A 16,565-nucleotide genomic window follows, 5' to 3' on the forward strand; every position below is an offset into this window, starting at 1 on the left:
GTCCTGCTGACCTTCCCCCATTGACGTCAGTGGCGTTACAGCGGTGGAGATTTTGGCCCACGCTCTGTCAAGCGAAGTTATGGCCTGGCGGTTGTGGTGGTGGTGTTACAGCTCTGATGTGCCCAGCCTTTATTTTGCTGAAGGATGGGAAAGGTCTGCACCTTTCCTGAGAGCAATCTCTTCCTTTTTTGAAAGATGCGGTTACACTAACCTTGAGAAATCAGGTTAATTCAGCCTATTTTCTGCCTTGGAAAATGCAGCCTGTCTTCTGCTTGTTAAGCGGGGATTTGTCAAAGGCTGTATGGCCCGTCTGCTGCACAGCCCTCAGCAGCTGCTCATCTGTCCCTGGGTGGATATCGGAGGTGTGTGTTAATGCCTATCTGAGAGATGACCTCTGCCTCTGCGGTGTTTCCAAGGCAGCTGAGCTGACAGCCTCTCCCTGATAAAACGCTGAGCAATCTAGGAAGAGCCACGTCTGGTTTGGGACTGCAGTTCCTGTCCCAGAGCGTGGATTCAGTAAATGTCAAAAATGAATTTTTAGTGTGAGCTGGAGAGAGAATGATTTGGGCAGCACCTCTTCGGATGTTAAGTAGGGGTAGGGGCTAGTCGTCTAGTTCTCATCCAGGGTCCAGGGTAAGGCAGTCGTTTTTGACTGCACGGTAAGTTAGAATAGGTTGGCATTTTCAAAGAGTGAAAAGGATAATGTATGAAAGAAATTAAAGACCTTTTCTGAACGCATATGCTGACAATAAATGTTTGGAATTATGTTTGTATGGAGATCTAAGCTTACAAAATTTAATAAAAAGCTTAATATCGAACATCTGTAAAAAATGATGTAATACGTGCTTTCTGCAGAAATTGCTGCATAGAATATTGAGCTGATGGACCCAGCATGAGACCAGCTTGATTATTCTGCAGGTGCAAAGAGTGTTCACTTTGTTTTGGTTTATTTAACTAGGACAGTCGGACTAGGGCCACTTAGTTGAAGAAACAGGGAACTGGAAAAGCAGAAAGTCTCTTCCAGTCTCTGCATAAAATGCAGCTAGGAGAGCTCTGCCAGTTTAAAATCTGGAAAGACTAAATGACTTTAAAGAGCCAGAGTGGTTTCTTCACTGCAGATAGTGCTTGCTTTGTAAAAATTCAGTATAGAAGTGGTTTATTAGTGCTTGGTAGAACTTTTTCTTCTTTAAATGTCCAACATATTTAATGTGGCTTTATTCAGCTGCCAAAAGTGCTGCATTTGTTGCTTCTAAGTAATACTTCTAAGTAATAACTACATGCATAGCCAGATAATGCTTTGATACAAATCTTTAATGGAAATGGGTAAATTATCTATTAAAAAGTACATCAGTTCTTCACAGCTTTCTGACGTAAAATACGAACTTGTTTCTTAAGCTTAAATAGTGTGCAGACTTGAGACATACGTATCTTTATAGCAAGGAAGGGACTAATTCTGGTTCAGTGGCTTCCCCAAGCTAGAGGAGAAGAAGTCATACGCTTGAGCCTGGTCACTGGTGTGCATCTGCTCTAGATCACCCCGGGGAAGTGACCCTGTTTTGGATCATATCAAGGACTCCTCTCTGTTACATGGTGGAGGTCTTTGCTGATGCCTGCCCAGTGGTTTCTTCATACCTGTCTCTACCTGAGATAGAGCAGCTTTGAATAACAGTGGCCTGAAGAACATAAAACTGGCTCTTGTTGAGTCAGAGCAAACCCCAGCTTGCTCAGCAGCCTCCCTCTGACCCAGGTCAACAGCCAGCACCTCGGGGAAGGAGGATGAGAACATAGCACCAAGTGAAATGGCCCTCAGGCACCCTTCTGGCCTGCAGCAACACGTACCCTTAGGACTTCTTGAAGCGCATGGTGTCTTTGCATTTATTAGTCCTCTGAGGATTGTTTTGGTGGGTTTTTGCAGGCTGTGTTTTGAGTCCTTTTTTTTCTTTTGTATCCATTGGTTTAGTCTATTCAGTTAGGTTCATCTGGCCGTGCTTCATTTGGGGGGTGTGTGGGGTGTGGTAGTACAGATGAGCAAAGAATGATTGATACAGTGATGTGAATATAGAAATTGCACCCTAAAGCATAAAAGATGAGAGGTGCAGAGTCATTAAGCAGAGTGCTCTGCAGAATGTGTTCAGGGTAGATTGACAAGGACTTTCTTTCCAGATCTAATGATATTGAAGATTTAATGGGCAGTACTTGGAGACAGAATTTATTCTTCCATGCTATTGATGCCCTCATAATTTGTGAGTGGCAGACTAAAGTGGGCCATAAAGGAATGTGGAAGGGCCATCAATAACCAAGTAAGAAAAATAATGTGCATCCTCTAAACACAGGCAGTAGTGAGTGCTGATGAATGAGCTGCAGGAAGGTAATGGCATGGTTTAGGCAGTTGACAAAAGAGCAGGAAGGGAGGATTGTGGCTACGGCTGGTGTTGTGGACCATTCCTCAAAGCCTCTGCAAGCATTTGTGGTGTTGGGCCAGGGAGTCTTTTGAGACACCTGAAGCGATACAGCACATCCCACGGCTCCTCTTTCCTCAGCCAAGCTGGGAGGTTGGGGAGGAAAGTGTGAGGACCTGTGAGCTGACACCACTCAATAGCCAACAGCACCAATGCTTGCCCTGGAAGACTGTGGTTATCATGTTGCCATCAAGTCCTGTGACTTTGCTCTGATTAAGAAAGTCTTGAGAGTCTATGTAGCTGAAACAGGCAAAATTGACATCCTCTGGTGTAATCTCTAGGATCAACTCAGTGCTCCCAGTGAAGAGAGAGAAGCATATTTGAACAGCTCAGTGAGTACGGATGTAGTGTCTGCACGAGTGAACTTGCTGTCTGTCCAGCTCATCCTAAAAGGGTGGTGGTCAGCTTACACAGTACCACCCGGGTCATCATAATGTACCTGAGAGGTGTAAACTCATTCTTACTGAAGGAGTGACTAGACGTGAAGAACCTTGGGAGTTTAGCCACGATTGAATCATGCGCAAAATATTTGGATGTTTAACTGTACTTTTTATCCAAGTCCATAGTCAAATTGATAAACTTCCCTCTTCACTGTGAGATGGCTTCTCCTGTGAGATGACACTGCTGCCTTCACTTCACATATAGGGAAGACAAAGCTGGGGAGAGCTTAGGTGATGTGCTGAAAGTCATGGCATGAAGCAGTGGCAGAGTTAAGACGATTACCTGGTGTTCAGCTCTGTAACCACAAGTCATGATGGGTAGAACGTGTTCCCTGACTGTGCAATGATTGAAATTTAAAAATGGTACATTTATTAGGGCACTTTCTGTAGGTGCTGAGAAAAAAAGTATAAACTCTAACTCTTGCTTCCATTTCTTCATAAATACTCCTCGTTTTCTCTCCTCCCCCTCCTCCTCTAGGCCTCTGACTTGGATTGAAGAAAGGGGACCAGGGATGAGACGTGAAAAGAAAATCAACTTCTGTTTCACAAGTGGTTGCCTGGAGAACTTTCCTCAAGCCCCGAGGTCTGCTGTGGGACTTTTCATGCAGGATCAGAACCTCTTTGCCAAAAAACTGCTGGGCCAGGTGTCAAAGGAGGAGCTGGCTGCTGAGAAATGGCGAATTTTGCGGTGTCTTGACCTTGCTGAGGAAATCCAACAGCACTGTGAACAGCCAGAGGAAATCTATTCCTGAGACTGCTCTTAGGGAAGGAGGAACGCGGCAGACGGGAAAGCCGTAGGGCTAGAGCTCACTGTTGCCATCAATCAGTTGCTATTTCTGTTTCATTACCTTCTTTTTGACTAGCTGTGATTCCCAGGCTCGCTGGGTGGGCTGGAGAGCCCCGGCTATACCCTGTGCCTTCTGGTTTGCTCCAGAACAAAGCAACATTACCCTGCTCTGATGCACTGCCATCCGTCCAGACAGACAGGATCCTAGCAGCAACAATCCTGCGATTCTGCTGGGAATGTCTGTGAGACCAGATCCTGGAGGACTGCAAATACTAGATATGATTTTTCCCTCCTGAGGTTTTTTTCCTCTCTAGATACATCTGAAAATGAGAGGTGGCTCAGTTAGTAGTATTCATGTAGTGTTATCTAGAAAAAAGTATTGGTTAGAATGAAGTTCTGGGTGGGTTTTCCACCTCTTTGCTTGATGTGCAGAACTTGTGCCAGCACAGTCCTGACATTTTCTTCCAGATGCCCTAAATTGTTCTGTGTGTTTGCTCTAAGTAGTTGCTGTGCCTGTTTGGGATTTTTTGTTGGGCTTTTTTCATTGTTTGGCTTTTGTTTTCCCCACATTGGAAATCATCTACCTTCAAATAGAATCACCAAAATAGAAGAAATATCTTGCCTCATGTTGAGTTCACTCATTTAACTTCTGCGGTGCCCTGTGCCAACATAGAAATCTTTTCCAGAAGAAATTAAACTAACGCATCACCTGCCTGCTTCCTACTGAATCTAAATATTTTTGTTGGTTTTTTTTTTTGTTGCCCTGGAAGCAGCATGTTACTGTCCTTCATTTGTGTTCTGTATCTAATTCAGCATGTGAACAGATCACTGCTAAAAATAATATACATGCTGCCTTTACGAAAAAAATAACTAATGCACTCCTGGAAACAGTGAAATTCATTAGAAATAGTGATAAAATTAGATTAGAACTGTAGAAAAATGGAGCAAGTGGCAAATATAGCCACACGGTTACGGCGTATGACACCTGTGGGGATGGGTCTTTAGCATTTTCCAGTAGTCTCAGGGTCACATACGAAGGCATTATCACTTCCCCGAAGAAGAATTTTAGTTTTAGGAGAAGCCTAAACAGTGCACGAAGCTATTAGCAGATCCTCTGTTTGGCTTTTGCTTTCTAATTACAGCACCTGTCAGTGCGGTATTAATATCGCAGCAAACGTCAGTCTGTGCAGAAGACCGTAATTTCTTTTCCATGTTGTCACTTGGCAATTTTTTAATAAGGGAGCATGTACGTGGTGAATGTATACATAATTACAGCCGGTCAATACTGGTGGGAAAAGCCTTCCTTTGGGTAAATCGTGTTCATTCAGAAGGTGGGTACAGTTCAGTTAGCTGGAAACAGGGAAGGAAAGACTGAAGTTTTTCCCAAATCAGTCAGACTTTAGGAGCTACTGGAGCTTGATACATGAATGAATTCTGTGTGTGAATGTTGTTTATCTGTTTAAATCAGTGAAAACCCTCCCGTTGACTTCAGTGGACTGAAATCCAGGTGGTGGGTAGCAGAATTGTGCGGGCAGACCATGCATTGTCCACCCGAAGGAACACCTTACTGAGCCTTCACAGGGACTTCTTGACCGACGTGATGGACGTTGCCTGGGCAGATCTGATGCTGTATGAGGGGAAAAAGTGGTTTGCAGCAAAATGCAAAAAATCCACCTGGGATCAGAGTGAAGTTAGATTCTGCTGTGTGTATATATCTATCTGCTGTGTGTGACAGCACACCAGAGTGCTGTTTCTCGACAAACCCCTCAGCTGTGAACATGGGGGAACACCACTTGTGTATATAGTCATTCACAGTGGGGAGCTGGGAAGGGAGATTCACTCTTCGCATCTACAAGCATCAAAATTAGCCACCGCGTCTCCTGGGCATGCTCTGCAGTTGCTGGTGAGAGCAATATTCCTGAAGGAAATGAGGAATACATTCACGGAAGGTCTGCAGAGCCGCAGTGTGACATTGTGCAGTGAATCAGCCCCTGGAGAAGCTTGTTTCTGTAGAGAGCACCCGGGGAAATTAGCTGGTTCGTTTGAGCCAGGGAAGGCAAGTGCCTAGAGCTGGATATCCCGTGCTCTCCTCCACCCCCCTCCCATTCCTCCCAGCTAACCTGCTTGCCTGCTGCTGCATCTCCTGCTGCTGGGAGCTGAAGCATTCAAATGGCTTTTCCTTCAGCCCCGCGAATTTGCCAAGGTACCATGGTTGCTTGTATATGAGAGCTACTGGGTGTCAAACTTCAAACTTATGTATTGTTTAACTATTTGTTGGATTCACCAATAAAATATTGCAGCTCTTAATCTTTTAGTTCCTGCTGTCCTTTGGTAGCTGTTCCCACTGCCTGTGCTGAAAGTGTCTCTGTCCCAGCTGGTTCTTTCCCTCCCACTCCTCGAGCCCTGTGAAATCCTGCCGGTGACGATAGGCTGTGATCCTATCCTAAAGCCCTCCGCTGTCTCCCTCTCCTGTTCCAAAATTTTGAATACAAATGTGGTGAGGTTTGTGACCTTAACTTACCTCGTGAGCCCTCCCACAACATTCCTGCCCTTGCGGCCCAGTGCGACTCCGGCCCAGGAGCAGCAGCTAGTCTAAATCTCAGCTGTACATTCCCAGTTTCCCGTTCAACGACTGCCGTACTTGAGCAACCTTTCTGAATCTGCTAAGTAGCACCTGAAACGGACTGAAATGAGTTTACTCGAGTTTTAATAAACTGCTTTATCATGTCAGAAATACCATTAGAAGAGTTTTTCAGACAGGATTTGGCACAGCCTGAACCCAGCCGGTTTCACGGATGCAGAGGTACAAAAAGGTAAGTGTAAGGTGTGACATGGGCAGGTTAGTATATCACGTTCTTGGGAGGTAGCTGCTTTTCTACTCGTTCTGCTGGAAATCCCCCTGCTCCTGTGGAATGCTGTAGGAAGTCCACTGCAGTGCGCTTCATTAACCCTGCCTGATGCGGTGGAGTTGTTAGGGAAAGTGCTGGAATGCAGAGCGCTCCTACACGAAGGAGGATGCTTGGTTTGCTGGCACAGGCTGAAGCTTGTCTCTGGCAGATGAGAGGCGTGGAGTCACTAACTGCAACATGCTGGCTGAAACCTGGAAGAGGTGGTTTGATCCAAAGGCCTTTTCAGAGGGCTAGAGCTCAGGGGAATGGAAAATTTCTCAACAGCAAAGAAACCAGCTATTGATGTGAGGACTTGCAAAGCTGTGTGGGAAGCTCTGGCTGAGAGGGAAAGGGGGTGGATGTGATTTTGGGATCAGGTGTTTACCTGAGAGCCTGTTCTGTGGGGGCTGGGAATGGGCTGTGTGGCTACTGAAGCCTGTCAAGAACAGTATGGGAACATGGGAGGTGGGATGAGGGGACACCCTAGGAGCTGCTTGAGCTGGCTTTTAGGGATGAAGAGCATATCATTGGAGCCCCCAGAGCGGATCACGCAGACAAGGAGGGGGGAAGGCAAAGGGTGGCCGCTGTGTAGACCGGAACTGTTTTTCAAGTGCTCCTAAGATGTCAAAACCGTCCGTTTTAAAATGAATAGTATGTATAGATGGGATCTGAGTAAACCTGCAGGGCTGAGTTACGGACAGTGCTGCGGGGCTGGCAGGTCCTCCAGCAGTCCGTAGGTTTAGGTCTGTCAAGGTTGTAAAGACTGAACTGCACACGTATATTCAGCTGTCACTCAAGCTGTCCGATTCCTTCAGGTTGGCAGTATGATCTGGGACCTTGGGCACCCTCACAGCTTGCTGGTGGGTGACCCAGCAAAGGTGATCCTGGTTCGATGTCTGGCTCTGTTGTGTCTCCAGTGATATGTGCAGAACTGTGTGCTGATATGCTTCATGTAGTAGCATTTACTGCTCCCCGAGGTATGTGATACGCTCTGTGCAGTAGCAATAAAACATAACACCAGGAAGTCAAGGTCTCCAGTACAATAACAACTCCAGATTTTTGACAAAGATAGTGAGATACTTGGTTAGACTTGAGTGCAGCAAGCTGTTATCTGTACAGCCTGAATTAAATGAGGTTCCGGGACTCTGTTGAGAGACCTGTTAGAAATTTTGTTTAAAGAAGGGATGTAACACAGGTATGATCAGTGCAAACTTCAGCCCTAACCCAGAAGAACCAAACCTTGCAATGGGAAGGCAGGAGTTGTCCGTGCATTACAATATGGTGCTGTCCAAAGCACTGGAGCCAGCTCCAGCTGAGCTACTTCTGCCAGGGCCAGCTCGCAGGGTAATTTCATCTGGCCAGATGTGCCCTTCTCAGCAGAGCTAGCTGGCCTGCCTGGAGCAGCGGGCTAACTCATTAGGCGACGCGGACATACCCACAGCTCAGCCCGAAGTGCCCGTCTGGCTCCTGGCCTGCCAGCATCACTAGTATCTTTCTCCTGTTCACACACTTCTGGGCAGCAAAGGGAATGCAAACACAGCTTCCAACCTGTAGTTTCTGCTTTCTCACTAACCCAACCTGGTTAAAACAGACAGCTTTCTTCTTGTCCTTGAACAAAACGTGAGGCTCAGGAGGTACCGGGCTGCTCCATGGTGATGCCTGCAAAGCTGCGGGAATCATCCCGGTGTTAGAGCTAGCAGAGCTCCAGGCTCAGCGCTTGTCTTCCACATCTTGGCAGCAAACACACCTTACTGTAGCCTGGCTGCAAGCAGATAAATGAGGGGGGGAACTTCAAAACAATAATTTAAGTAAAAAATACCATCATCAGAAGCTCTGAATAACAGCCTGCAGATACGTGTGCTCGATCTTGCAACAATAAATGCATCCTGGTCTAATAAAAATCACTTAGTCCAAGTCACTGCTTTAAAAATCTTCTCTAAACGTTGGTGCTCAGGGCATCCTAGATCACATTTGGTGTGAGCTGACTTCCTGGCTTTGCCGCTGTTGTTAATGTCACCGACGCTCCTATCTATCTCCCCCACGTGGTGTACCCGGCCTGATCTCCAGTGAGTCATCCCTTTTCTCTGATAAAGGTTAACTTATCTCAGCACCACCTCTCTCAAAGTGCTGGATTACCTCAGTGAGGTGAATAACTAATTCACTGAATTAGGGCTTGCTCATGTTTTGTGCATGGGTGTTATACAAGTAACAGACAAGTAAAAATAATTGTAAAACGCTGCTTTAAATATTAGCAGAAAATCTAGAAAGCAGCTCAGCAGAGGAATAATAATAATAATGATAACGATGTCAGCAATAATGTCCCTTTGTGAATAACCTGTCACTCAGGATTTCTAAACCAGTCCAGAAAGAAAGAGTTAGGATGGAGGTAGCTCTGCATTAGTAGGAAGCAGTGGCTGAACTATTTAGCTCGTTTTTCTCTTACATAATTCAAATACAGACTGTAATTCAAATATAGCTCTAATTAGGGTAGTCTTTTCCCATGATTTGGGAAGCGTCAAACTGGCAGTGTTCGATGTATTTGATGCAAGGATTTGTAGCCGATGTCCTAGGCTGGGTAGGCAGCAGCATCCCTGCTCCACATGTTCTCAAGGAGCTGTTTATATCTGTCTCTCTCTCTCTCGCCTACACCAGTGGCTCCTCCGCCTTTTCAAAAATACACAATTCCCTTTAAGCTGACACCTCTCCTTTATTCTGGTCCTTGTTATCAGCAGCACTTGGAGAAAACGTGGCTTTGCAATGTCTTGGTAAGATCTTAAAGGAATCGGGGCTCCTTTTCTCAGTTTCCTCTGATGTGAGATTTCACTTTATGAATTCCACTGCCCGTGGATTTGTCACTGAGTTCAACAGTTTGAAGACTTTTCTTTCTGGTACCCGGATACTGACATTTTCCTATCATTGGCTATACCTGCGTTTTAATACCGCATTTTTATGTAGGGGGACTGTTTAAATTCCTAGACTCGTTCACATAGGCAGTGTTTATGTTTGGACTTCTACTACGCTGAAATCTACCTGTGTCCAGATTTTGAATGTTATGGAATTTTCTTTAAGATCTGTTAAGATGGGGAGTTACAAATGCCTTATCACCCTCTTTATCTTATTTTGCCCCACGGTCAAAACCAGAGACCTAAACCACCTACGCTGCTGCTCCTGCCCCGTTCGCCCTGACCTTGTCTGCTGGTCAGCGAAGGCAGGCAGAATGGGTTTGTATGTGGCTTTTCATGTGCATCTCGCCTCTCACTGGGTGCTTTGCACAGTGCAATCCACCTCTGCTGCAAACCTGCCGTGTTCTAACATTTGCTTCTCCTGTAACACCGCGTCCTGCAGTTGTACCTTCACCTCTGTGTGCTCATGAGGCTGTTGCTCACATCTGCTTTATCGCAGGTACCTGTTCTGTTACGTGACCGTGCTGGTCCTGACTGCACACCAGAGCACTCCCATGTGCTGGTATCGCTTAAGTTTTCCTCTGTTAACTTAGCAGTCTTTAGAGCTTTCCCTGCTTTTGCTTTTGAGCTTGTTTTCCTCAGGAGCTCATCTTTCAGCCTGTCACCCCAGCCTGTCAAGGCACAGTCATCTTCTTGTCAGCTGTGGCCAGGTTACACACTCATGAATCATTTTGGAATGCCCTTGATTTCACTCATCAGAGAAGCTCTTTGCACACAGTTGTTTTTCGCTGGAATGTAACAAGGTTTTGTGTAGCTCAAGCTGTGCAACTAGATTTGGTTTTTTTCTGTTCTGCTTTGGCAAAGTGGAGCTGGGGGCTCTGCAGATATCCCAGGTTTTTTCCCTGGTGTGTGGAATTGTGCGGGCTACCTCTGCCGACAGCCCTGAGCTGATCAGGTCTGGTAAGTGCTTGTACGCAGCCTGGTCCTCTGCAGTCCTTCCAGTTTGGAAAACCCATAGCAGGCAGCCAACAGTTTCTTCCAATGCCTCACGTGAAAAGCCCTCTTTTAGTGCCTTCTACCACCAGAGATTCTGAAGGGAAGGACCAGGCAAAGCAAAAAGCTTTCCTTGTTTTTATCATTTGCCAATCCCCTCGCAGGTACTGTGCTCTCAGAAATTCAGCCCTGTGCGTGGCAGAGCTTGGCTGTGGTGCTTTAGGGTGCAATTTGTCAGGAATTTTTTAAGGCAGGACCCGTGGCTTGTCCCTGCCCAGGTGCCTCTGTGCAACCATGGCACCTCCATCTCCTTCTCGACCTGTTGAGGTTCCTCCAGATGTGCTGTGCTGCTGCCGTTGCTATGGCCCCTTTTTCAGTACCTCAAGGTCTGTCCCTGAGGTGATCAGTGGGGGGACCATGACAGGGCTGAAGAGGGCTGTGAGGGGAGGAACAGGCAGCAGCAATTCTCTGCCCAAAATCTGGGCAGCAGCTAGAGGGATGGAGTCTAGCGTGGAGGGAGGAGGCTGAGCTGTCACTCTCAGTCAGCACTCCCACATCAAGGAAGAAAGAAAGAGATAAAGAAAAAAACCCAGTAAGGGACATTGAATTTTTTGGTGGAAAATGACTTGGATAACACAGATAACCTTTCTTCCTGGTGTTTGTACATGAAAGGCCCAGAGTTGCTCCAATTTTCTGAAAAAAAAACAGTGGCAAGAACCCAAACCACACCAAGTGCCTCTCTCTGTAGGTGACACCTGGATTTGTCACGAGTAAAATGCTCATGGGTAAAAAGTCCCGCTGTGATTTGGGTGCTCTGCATTTAGAGGTTTTCTCCATGCAGAGGCTCCTTTTCTTGTGCTGAGAAAGAGCCAGTGGCAGGAGGGTTTTTAAACAAAAGAAAACAAAGGACAAGAAAGGTTCAGGAACTCAGATTTCTTCTGCAGGCAAACCTGCTTTCCTTGATTGGCAGCTCATCTCCTTTCAGGAGCTGTTGCCACGTCAGGTTTTATGGTTCTCGCCAAGTATTGAGAAGCTCCTTTTGCACTTTGAAGTGGGCAAGGACTTAGGCAGGGAATGTACCAGAGATCCTTCTGTACTAGACCTCTGTCTACTACAGGGTGAGCTGACATTGTGGGGGACTGAGCTTAGGGACCCCGTCCCACATGCCAAGCTCTTGATCTCCTCCTTGATGTCTTACCAGAGGTGGTTTTGAAGGAAGCAAGTGTTTGTGAAGGTGGCTGACATCAGTCACACAGGCAAACCTGATAAAGGAAGACTCCTTTTGTCCCTTACCTCTTATACACCTTCCTCAGGTGTACCTTGCTTTCTTCTGAATTTGGGCAAAGAGCCATGTTCCTTTTAGCAGCCACCTCAAGGTGCTCCTTGCCAGCTCACAGCACTACCTGGCTCTGGGAAAGGAGGTGAGATGGAGGAAGGGTGCAATGTGGAGCCACCAGCCCTGCTTTCTGGTGTGTGAGTGGGAGCTCTGCCTCACCGTGAAAGCAAGGGGAGTGGCAGAAGCCCACCCAGGAGAAGGGTGGGTGCCCTCTTTTTCTGCTGGCTAAGTTCCTATCAGGTGATCTGCAATTGTAACAGCTTGTCTTCTGGCTTTGGAATGCCTGTAGTGGAGACCTTGGAGATTTCCACATGGGGTGAAGCTCTGGATGCAGTATGGGATTAGCCTGGTCACAGTCACTTTGGCTTATACTTATCACCCCTGAAGAGCAGGATTTGTACCTCCTCTTTCTAACAGCTCTGCTAAAGTCATCCTCTGAAGGAAGAAGCAGTGCCTTGTCCAGCCTCATGAATTTGGGTGGCCTTGCTGCTGTGCCAGGTAAGTCCTACACTCCAGCAACACCTTTGGGTAAGCATCTGGTTTCTGCAAGTAAATTTAAATCAAAGCTCGATGTGTGGCAGCACAAACACTGCAAAGTACTGAATGTGAGCCTGACTCTTTTCTTACTCCATCGTGTGTGTGACCTCTCTCCTGCCTGCATGTGCATTTGGTACAGATTCAAATTGCCAGCCCTGGTGTGACCAGTTGTTCTGGAGGGTGAGGAGTTATTACAACAACATGGGTATATGGGAAAAGGGTAAAAGAGGGAAAAATAAATCCTTTCGCTAAAGAAAGGGTAGGAAAGGTTTTACTGCTACTTTTAGTCACGACAGTAAAATACTCTACAAGGTTGATGTATCCTCTGCATATGTAGCTGAAAGGATTTTTTTTGTGCATTGGTATTCATCTTGCAACACCTTATTACACGATGTCACTCGCAATGCTCTGGTCACTGAGTATGTTACGGCTTGTTTGTAAGGCAGAAAACTGCGGTAAATCATAGCTGGGTGGTTATTGCTGGCAGTGTGATGTCTTGCTATCAATGCAGCTCTGATCTTTTGGAAATTCAGGTCACTAACAACTCAGGCTATCCTGTGAACATATCCCACTGACTCTTAATGCGTGAAATAATCACAGTTCAATCTGCCTGTCTGCCTTTAGCCATTCACGTCAGGGAATAGATTGGTTTTAAATGATGTCTTGCAGCCGTTTTCATTTTGACTCTTCAGTTAATTCAGAGTAAAGCAAACAGTCTTCATAGCTTAAGCCTCGCTTAGTAATTCCTATCCATGCAAAAGAGTACAAAGGGCAACCACATCAAAATGTACCACATCTCACCCACTTCCTTCAAAGTGCAAAACGATGGCGAGCCTCTTGAGATGGTTCCTGACTATCTGCACTCCATTTAAGACCTTCTCTGAGAAGCTGCGCCGCTAACCCATCACAGCAAAGGGAAAAGCAAAGCCGGAGGGACACCTCTGAATTGAAGATGTAACAAAATTGTTCCCAGGAGCATCAGGGAGGGGCAGCTATTCAAGGGAGGTGTCCACTGGAGGTGGGGGTGCAGAAGGAGAACCATGTCATTTGTCTGGCTCTCACAGAATAAATGCCTAGCAAATAAAGGCCAACCTGAGCATGTCTGGGGCAGAGCTGGCAGGAGGGTAATTCCATTTTGTGGCGCCAGAATTGATTTTTATCCAGACTGATAAAAACTCTTTTCTGAGAGAAAGCAGAATCCTGACCAATTTTTATGGACACAGACAGTGAGTTTGCAGAGTGACTGAGATCTGCAAGACCCAAAGCAATGCTTTATCGCATTCAGAACAGAGCTGGGTTTTATTTCTTATTCTCAGATCACTCCAAATCAAACATTTCACAGGCCAGTGCTTTCGCCTTTCAGTGCAGGCTCCGTGACTCTGTGAGAAAATATTCGTATTTATAGAAACAGAAAATAGGAAACATCTCCATTTGGAAACTGAAGGATGCTTTTCCAGGACTGAGCAGCACTATGCGAGATTTCATTTTTCCAAGCCCGTTGGTATTTCATGGGTAGTAGACAAAAATTAGTTTAATGAGTTAAATCAGGTTTTAATTAAAAAAAAAACCAAACAAACTGAAACCATAATAAAAACTTAAAACCCGTATCTAGTTAAAATCCTGTCTAAGATGAAAATGCGATGCCTGTAGTTATTATGTAGGTAAAGTAAAATAATTTGATAAACCAAACAAAAAAAAGCAATGAGTGTTTTCCACCTAAGTTTAAGATAAAGTTGCTGAAACCGTGGGAAGCTCTTAGCAGAATGACTGGGGCCAGAGTTTTCTGACTTGATAAACCAGTTTGCTATAGTCCTAACTTGTCATAAAATGCTTTTTCCATTTTCCTGCGTTTATTTCAGTACAGTTCCCTCTGAAGAATAATGAAGCAATAACAAACAAAAAGGCTGAAAGTTTAAAAAGCAGAAATCCTTGCATGGTTCTTTGGACCTGTGCTTACAAACAAGGTGTGAGGGACTATCTAGCAGTTGTAAAATCTTCTTTAAAAAGGCTCAAACACCAGATTATTCTTCCTTTGTAATAAACCAGTTTTAAATACAGCCAGGGTCTGGCAGGCATGTCCTCAGAGGAGTGGTTGAGGATGCTGGTTTGGAGCAAAGGAGGCTGAGAAGTGCCCTCACTGCTCTCTACAGCTTCCTGAGGAGGGGAGGTGGAGAGGGAGGTGCTGAGCTTTTCTTCCTGGAAGCCAGTGCCAGGATGCATGAGAATGGCTGGCAAGGCACCACTGGGCCCCCTTGCAATGACTGTGCATCCTGTTTCTTAGGGCTGCTGCCCCTGGCTCTGTGGGGGATGAGGATGGTGAGCTCTGCGGTGCTCCTCAAAAAGCCATTCCCTTGGTCTTACCATTGCTATCCAGCTGGGAAAGACTAATAGCCTTGGGCACCTCCAAGGTTTGGTAGTTTTAATCTTCTCCAGCAGCTTTGTCCTGCCTTCCGTCTTCCTCCCTTAGCCTGCTCCATATAACTCTACTGCCTCCTCAAGCCTTCCTCGGGGCTGTGTCTGGGCTGCCCCCAGGCCAGCTCTGGCAGTGGGACTTGAAGGGTGCTGCCTTTTACACTGCCCCAGGACATTCTGTCTGCTGTGTGATGGGTGATGGCATTGTGACATGGGGTTGGTGGGGCCCCCTACGTGCAGCTCTGCCCACCACCACTCCACCCAGCACCCTTTGGAGGAAGGCCTTTGGGGTGCTGGCCCCGAGGCGGTCCCTGTGCCCAGGAGGCCAATGGGGCTGTCCCTGACCTTGGTGGCCACGTACTGGGCCCAGATGCTGGGCATCCCTGATGCATCCTCTGCCACTGGGTTCCCAAGGCCAAAACTCTTGCTACTGCTCTTGTCTCACGCCGTGGCAGAAGCCAACTGCCCCTCAGGTCTTGAAGAGGAGCTGGGAGGGCATATTGAGTCAATCTCCCGTACTGAGGAGCAGCCAGTGCAGAAAAGCAGTGAGAGACTCGAGTGTGCAACGCAACAAGATGGGCAGGAAACAATGCAGCATCAGGAGAAGAATGGGGTTTGGGCAAGCCCATCACAGAAACAAGGCTCAGCCACACATACAGTTCAAATCCAGATTTACTGGTTGTGATCTTTGGTGCGGGGTGTGACATGGATGAAGAGACCACCACTATTTACAAAATGAAGATTATAGATATTATCCTCTCGCTGTGGGCAAGAGATGGGAACTGTTGCCGAGGAAGTACTGTCAGGAGGGTGTGTTCCACTCTTCAGTGGAAAGACAGTGGCTGTGGTAGGCAACACTAGTACCTGATGTCCCAAGAGCTTAGGTGGGTTTGCAGTCTGCCCCGTCATGGGCAACAAGGCCCGAGGCAAACCACCTGCAACAGGATGCTAAAAAATACCAAGTTTTTAATAGAAACCGAATGCTGATTTCTGCTCTGCTCTATTGGTTTGGGGGTTTTTTTGTTGGTTTGTGGGGGGTTTTTTGTTTGTTTGGTTTGGTTTGGTTTTGTGTGTGTTCCTCTGAACCATAAATGTCCTCAAATTCATCTTGCCAGCACCGTCAAGAGGTTTTTCTTCAATATTTGTGGCTCCTGGCAGGTCACTGTTTGCTTTTTCACATGGTTTTGTCAAATATTTTTGAAGTCCACCTTCTATGTTTACTATTTGCCCTTCACTGTGCTTTATTTTTCCTCATGTTTTAAATAAATACCCCTAGTGTTTTCAAACCACCCTATTTGGAAATGTGATTTGTACTTCTGCTGTAATAAGTTTAGTCAGAAAACTGTTTTCTGGTACTTCAGCACTTGGTCTGTCACAGTTCTGGGCAGTTGGAACAAACTTGTAAATGGCAGAATACTGTTTCTACACATGTTTTAGATAGTACAGAGTGTGCAGGGAATAAAGCAGTGAGGAATTAGTTTGTTTTAGTAGCCAGTGATGTGTCTAGTATCTATGTGAACTGTGCTGGTTTCCAGCTATGCAAAAAGACGGAAAGTTCTTCAGAAGAGTTTGTTCAGGGATAGCCTGAACTCGGAATTTTGACCCCATCATGTTGATCCCTGAACCTTAGGGAACCCTGTGGAACCTTCAGGGACACCTCCTTTGTCCCTGAACCTCACAGCAAGGTACTGGGGTCCACTTTATTTGGGGTATTTCCACTGCATCCAGAGGAAAAGCTGTAGAGCTTGGGAAGCTTTGTGCAAGGCACCTGGACATGTTGACAGCCAACGTGTGGAAATACTTGTCTGGA

General features: G+C 46.2%; 1 protein-coding gene across 1 annotated transcript in view; it reads left to right on the forward strand.

Annotated features, from left to right (window-relative positions):
- Positions 1-3,824, forward strand: part of BLVRA (biliverdin reductase A) — a 30,954-nt gene extending 27,130 nt beyond the window's left edge. Inside the window, exon 7 of the mRNA XM_010132849.1 lies at positions 3,378-3,824. Coding sequence (XP_010131151.1) covers positions 3,378-3,651 — 274 coding nt within the window. The 3' untranslated portion in view covers positions 3,652-3,824. The remainder of the gene's footprint in view (positions 1-3,377) is intronic.
- Positions 3,825-16,565: the final 12,741 nt, after the last annotated feature.

This window comes from Buceros rhinoceros, unplaced genomic scaffold, assembly GCF_000710305.1.
Source record: "Buceros rhinoceros silvestris isolate BGI_N320 unplaced genomic scaffold, ASM71030v1 scaffold11083, whole genome shotgun sequence".
Taxonomy (NCBI): domain Eukaryota; kingdom Metazoa; phylum Chordata; class Aves; order Bucerotiformes; family Bucerotidae; genus Buceros; species Buceros rhinoceros.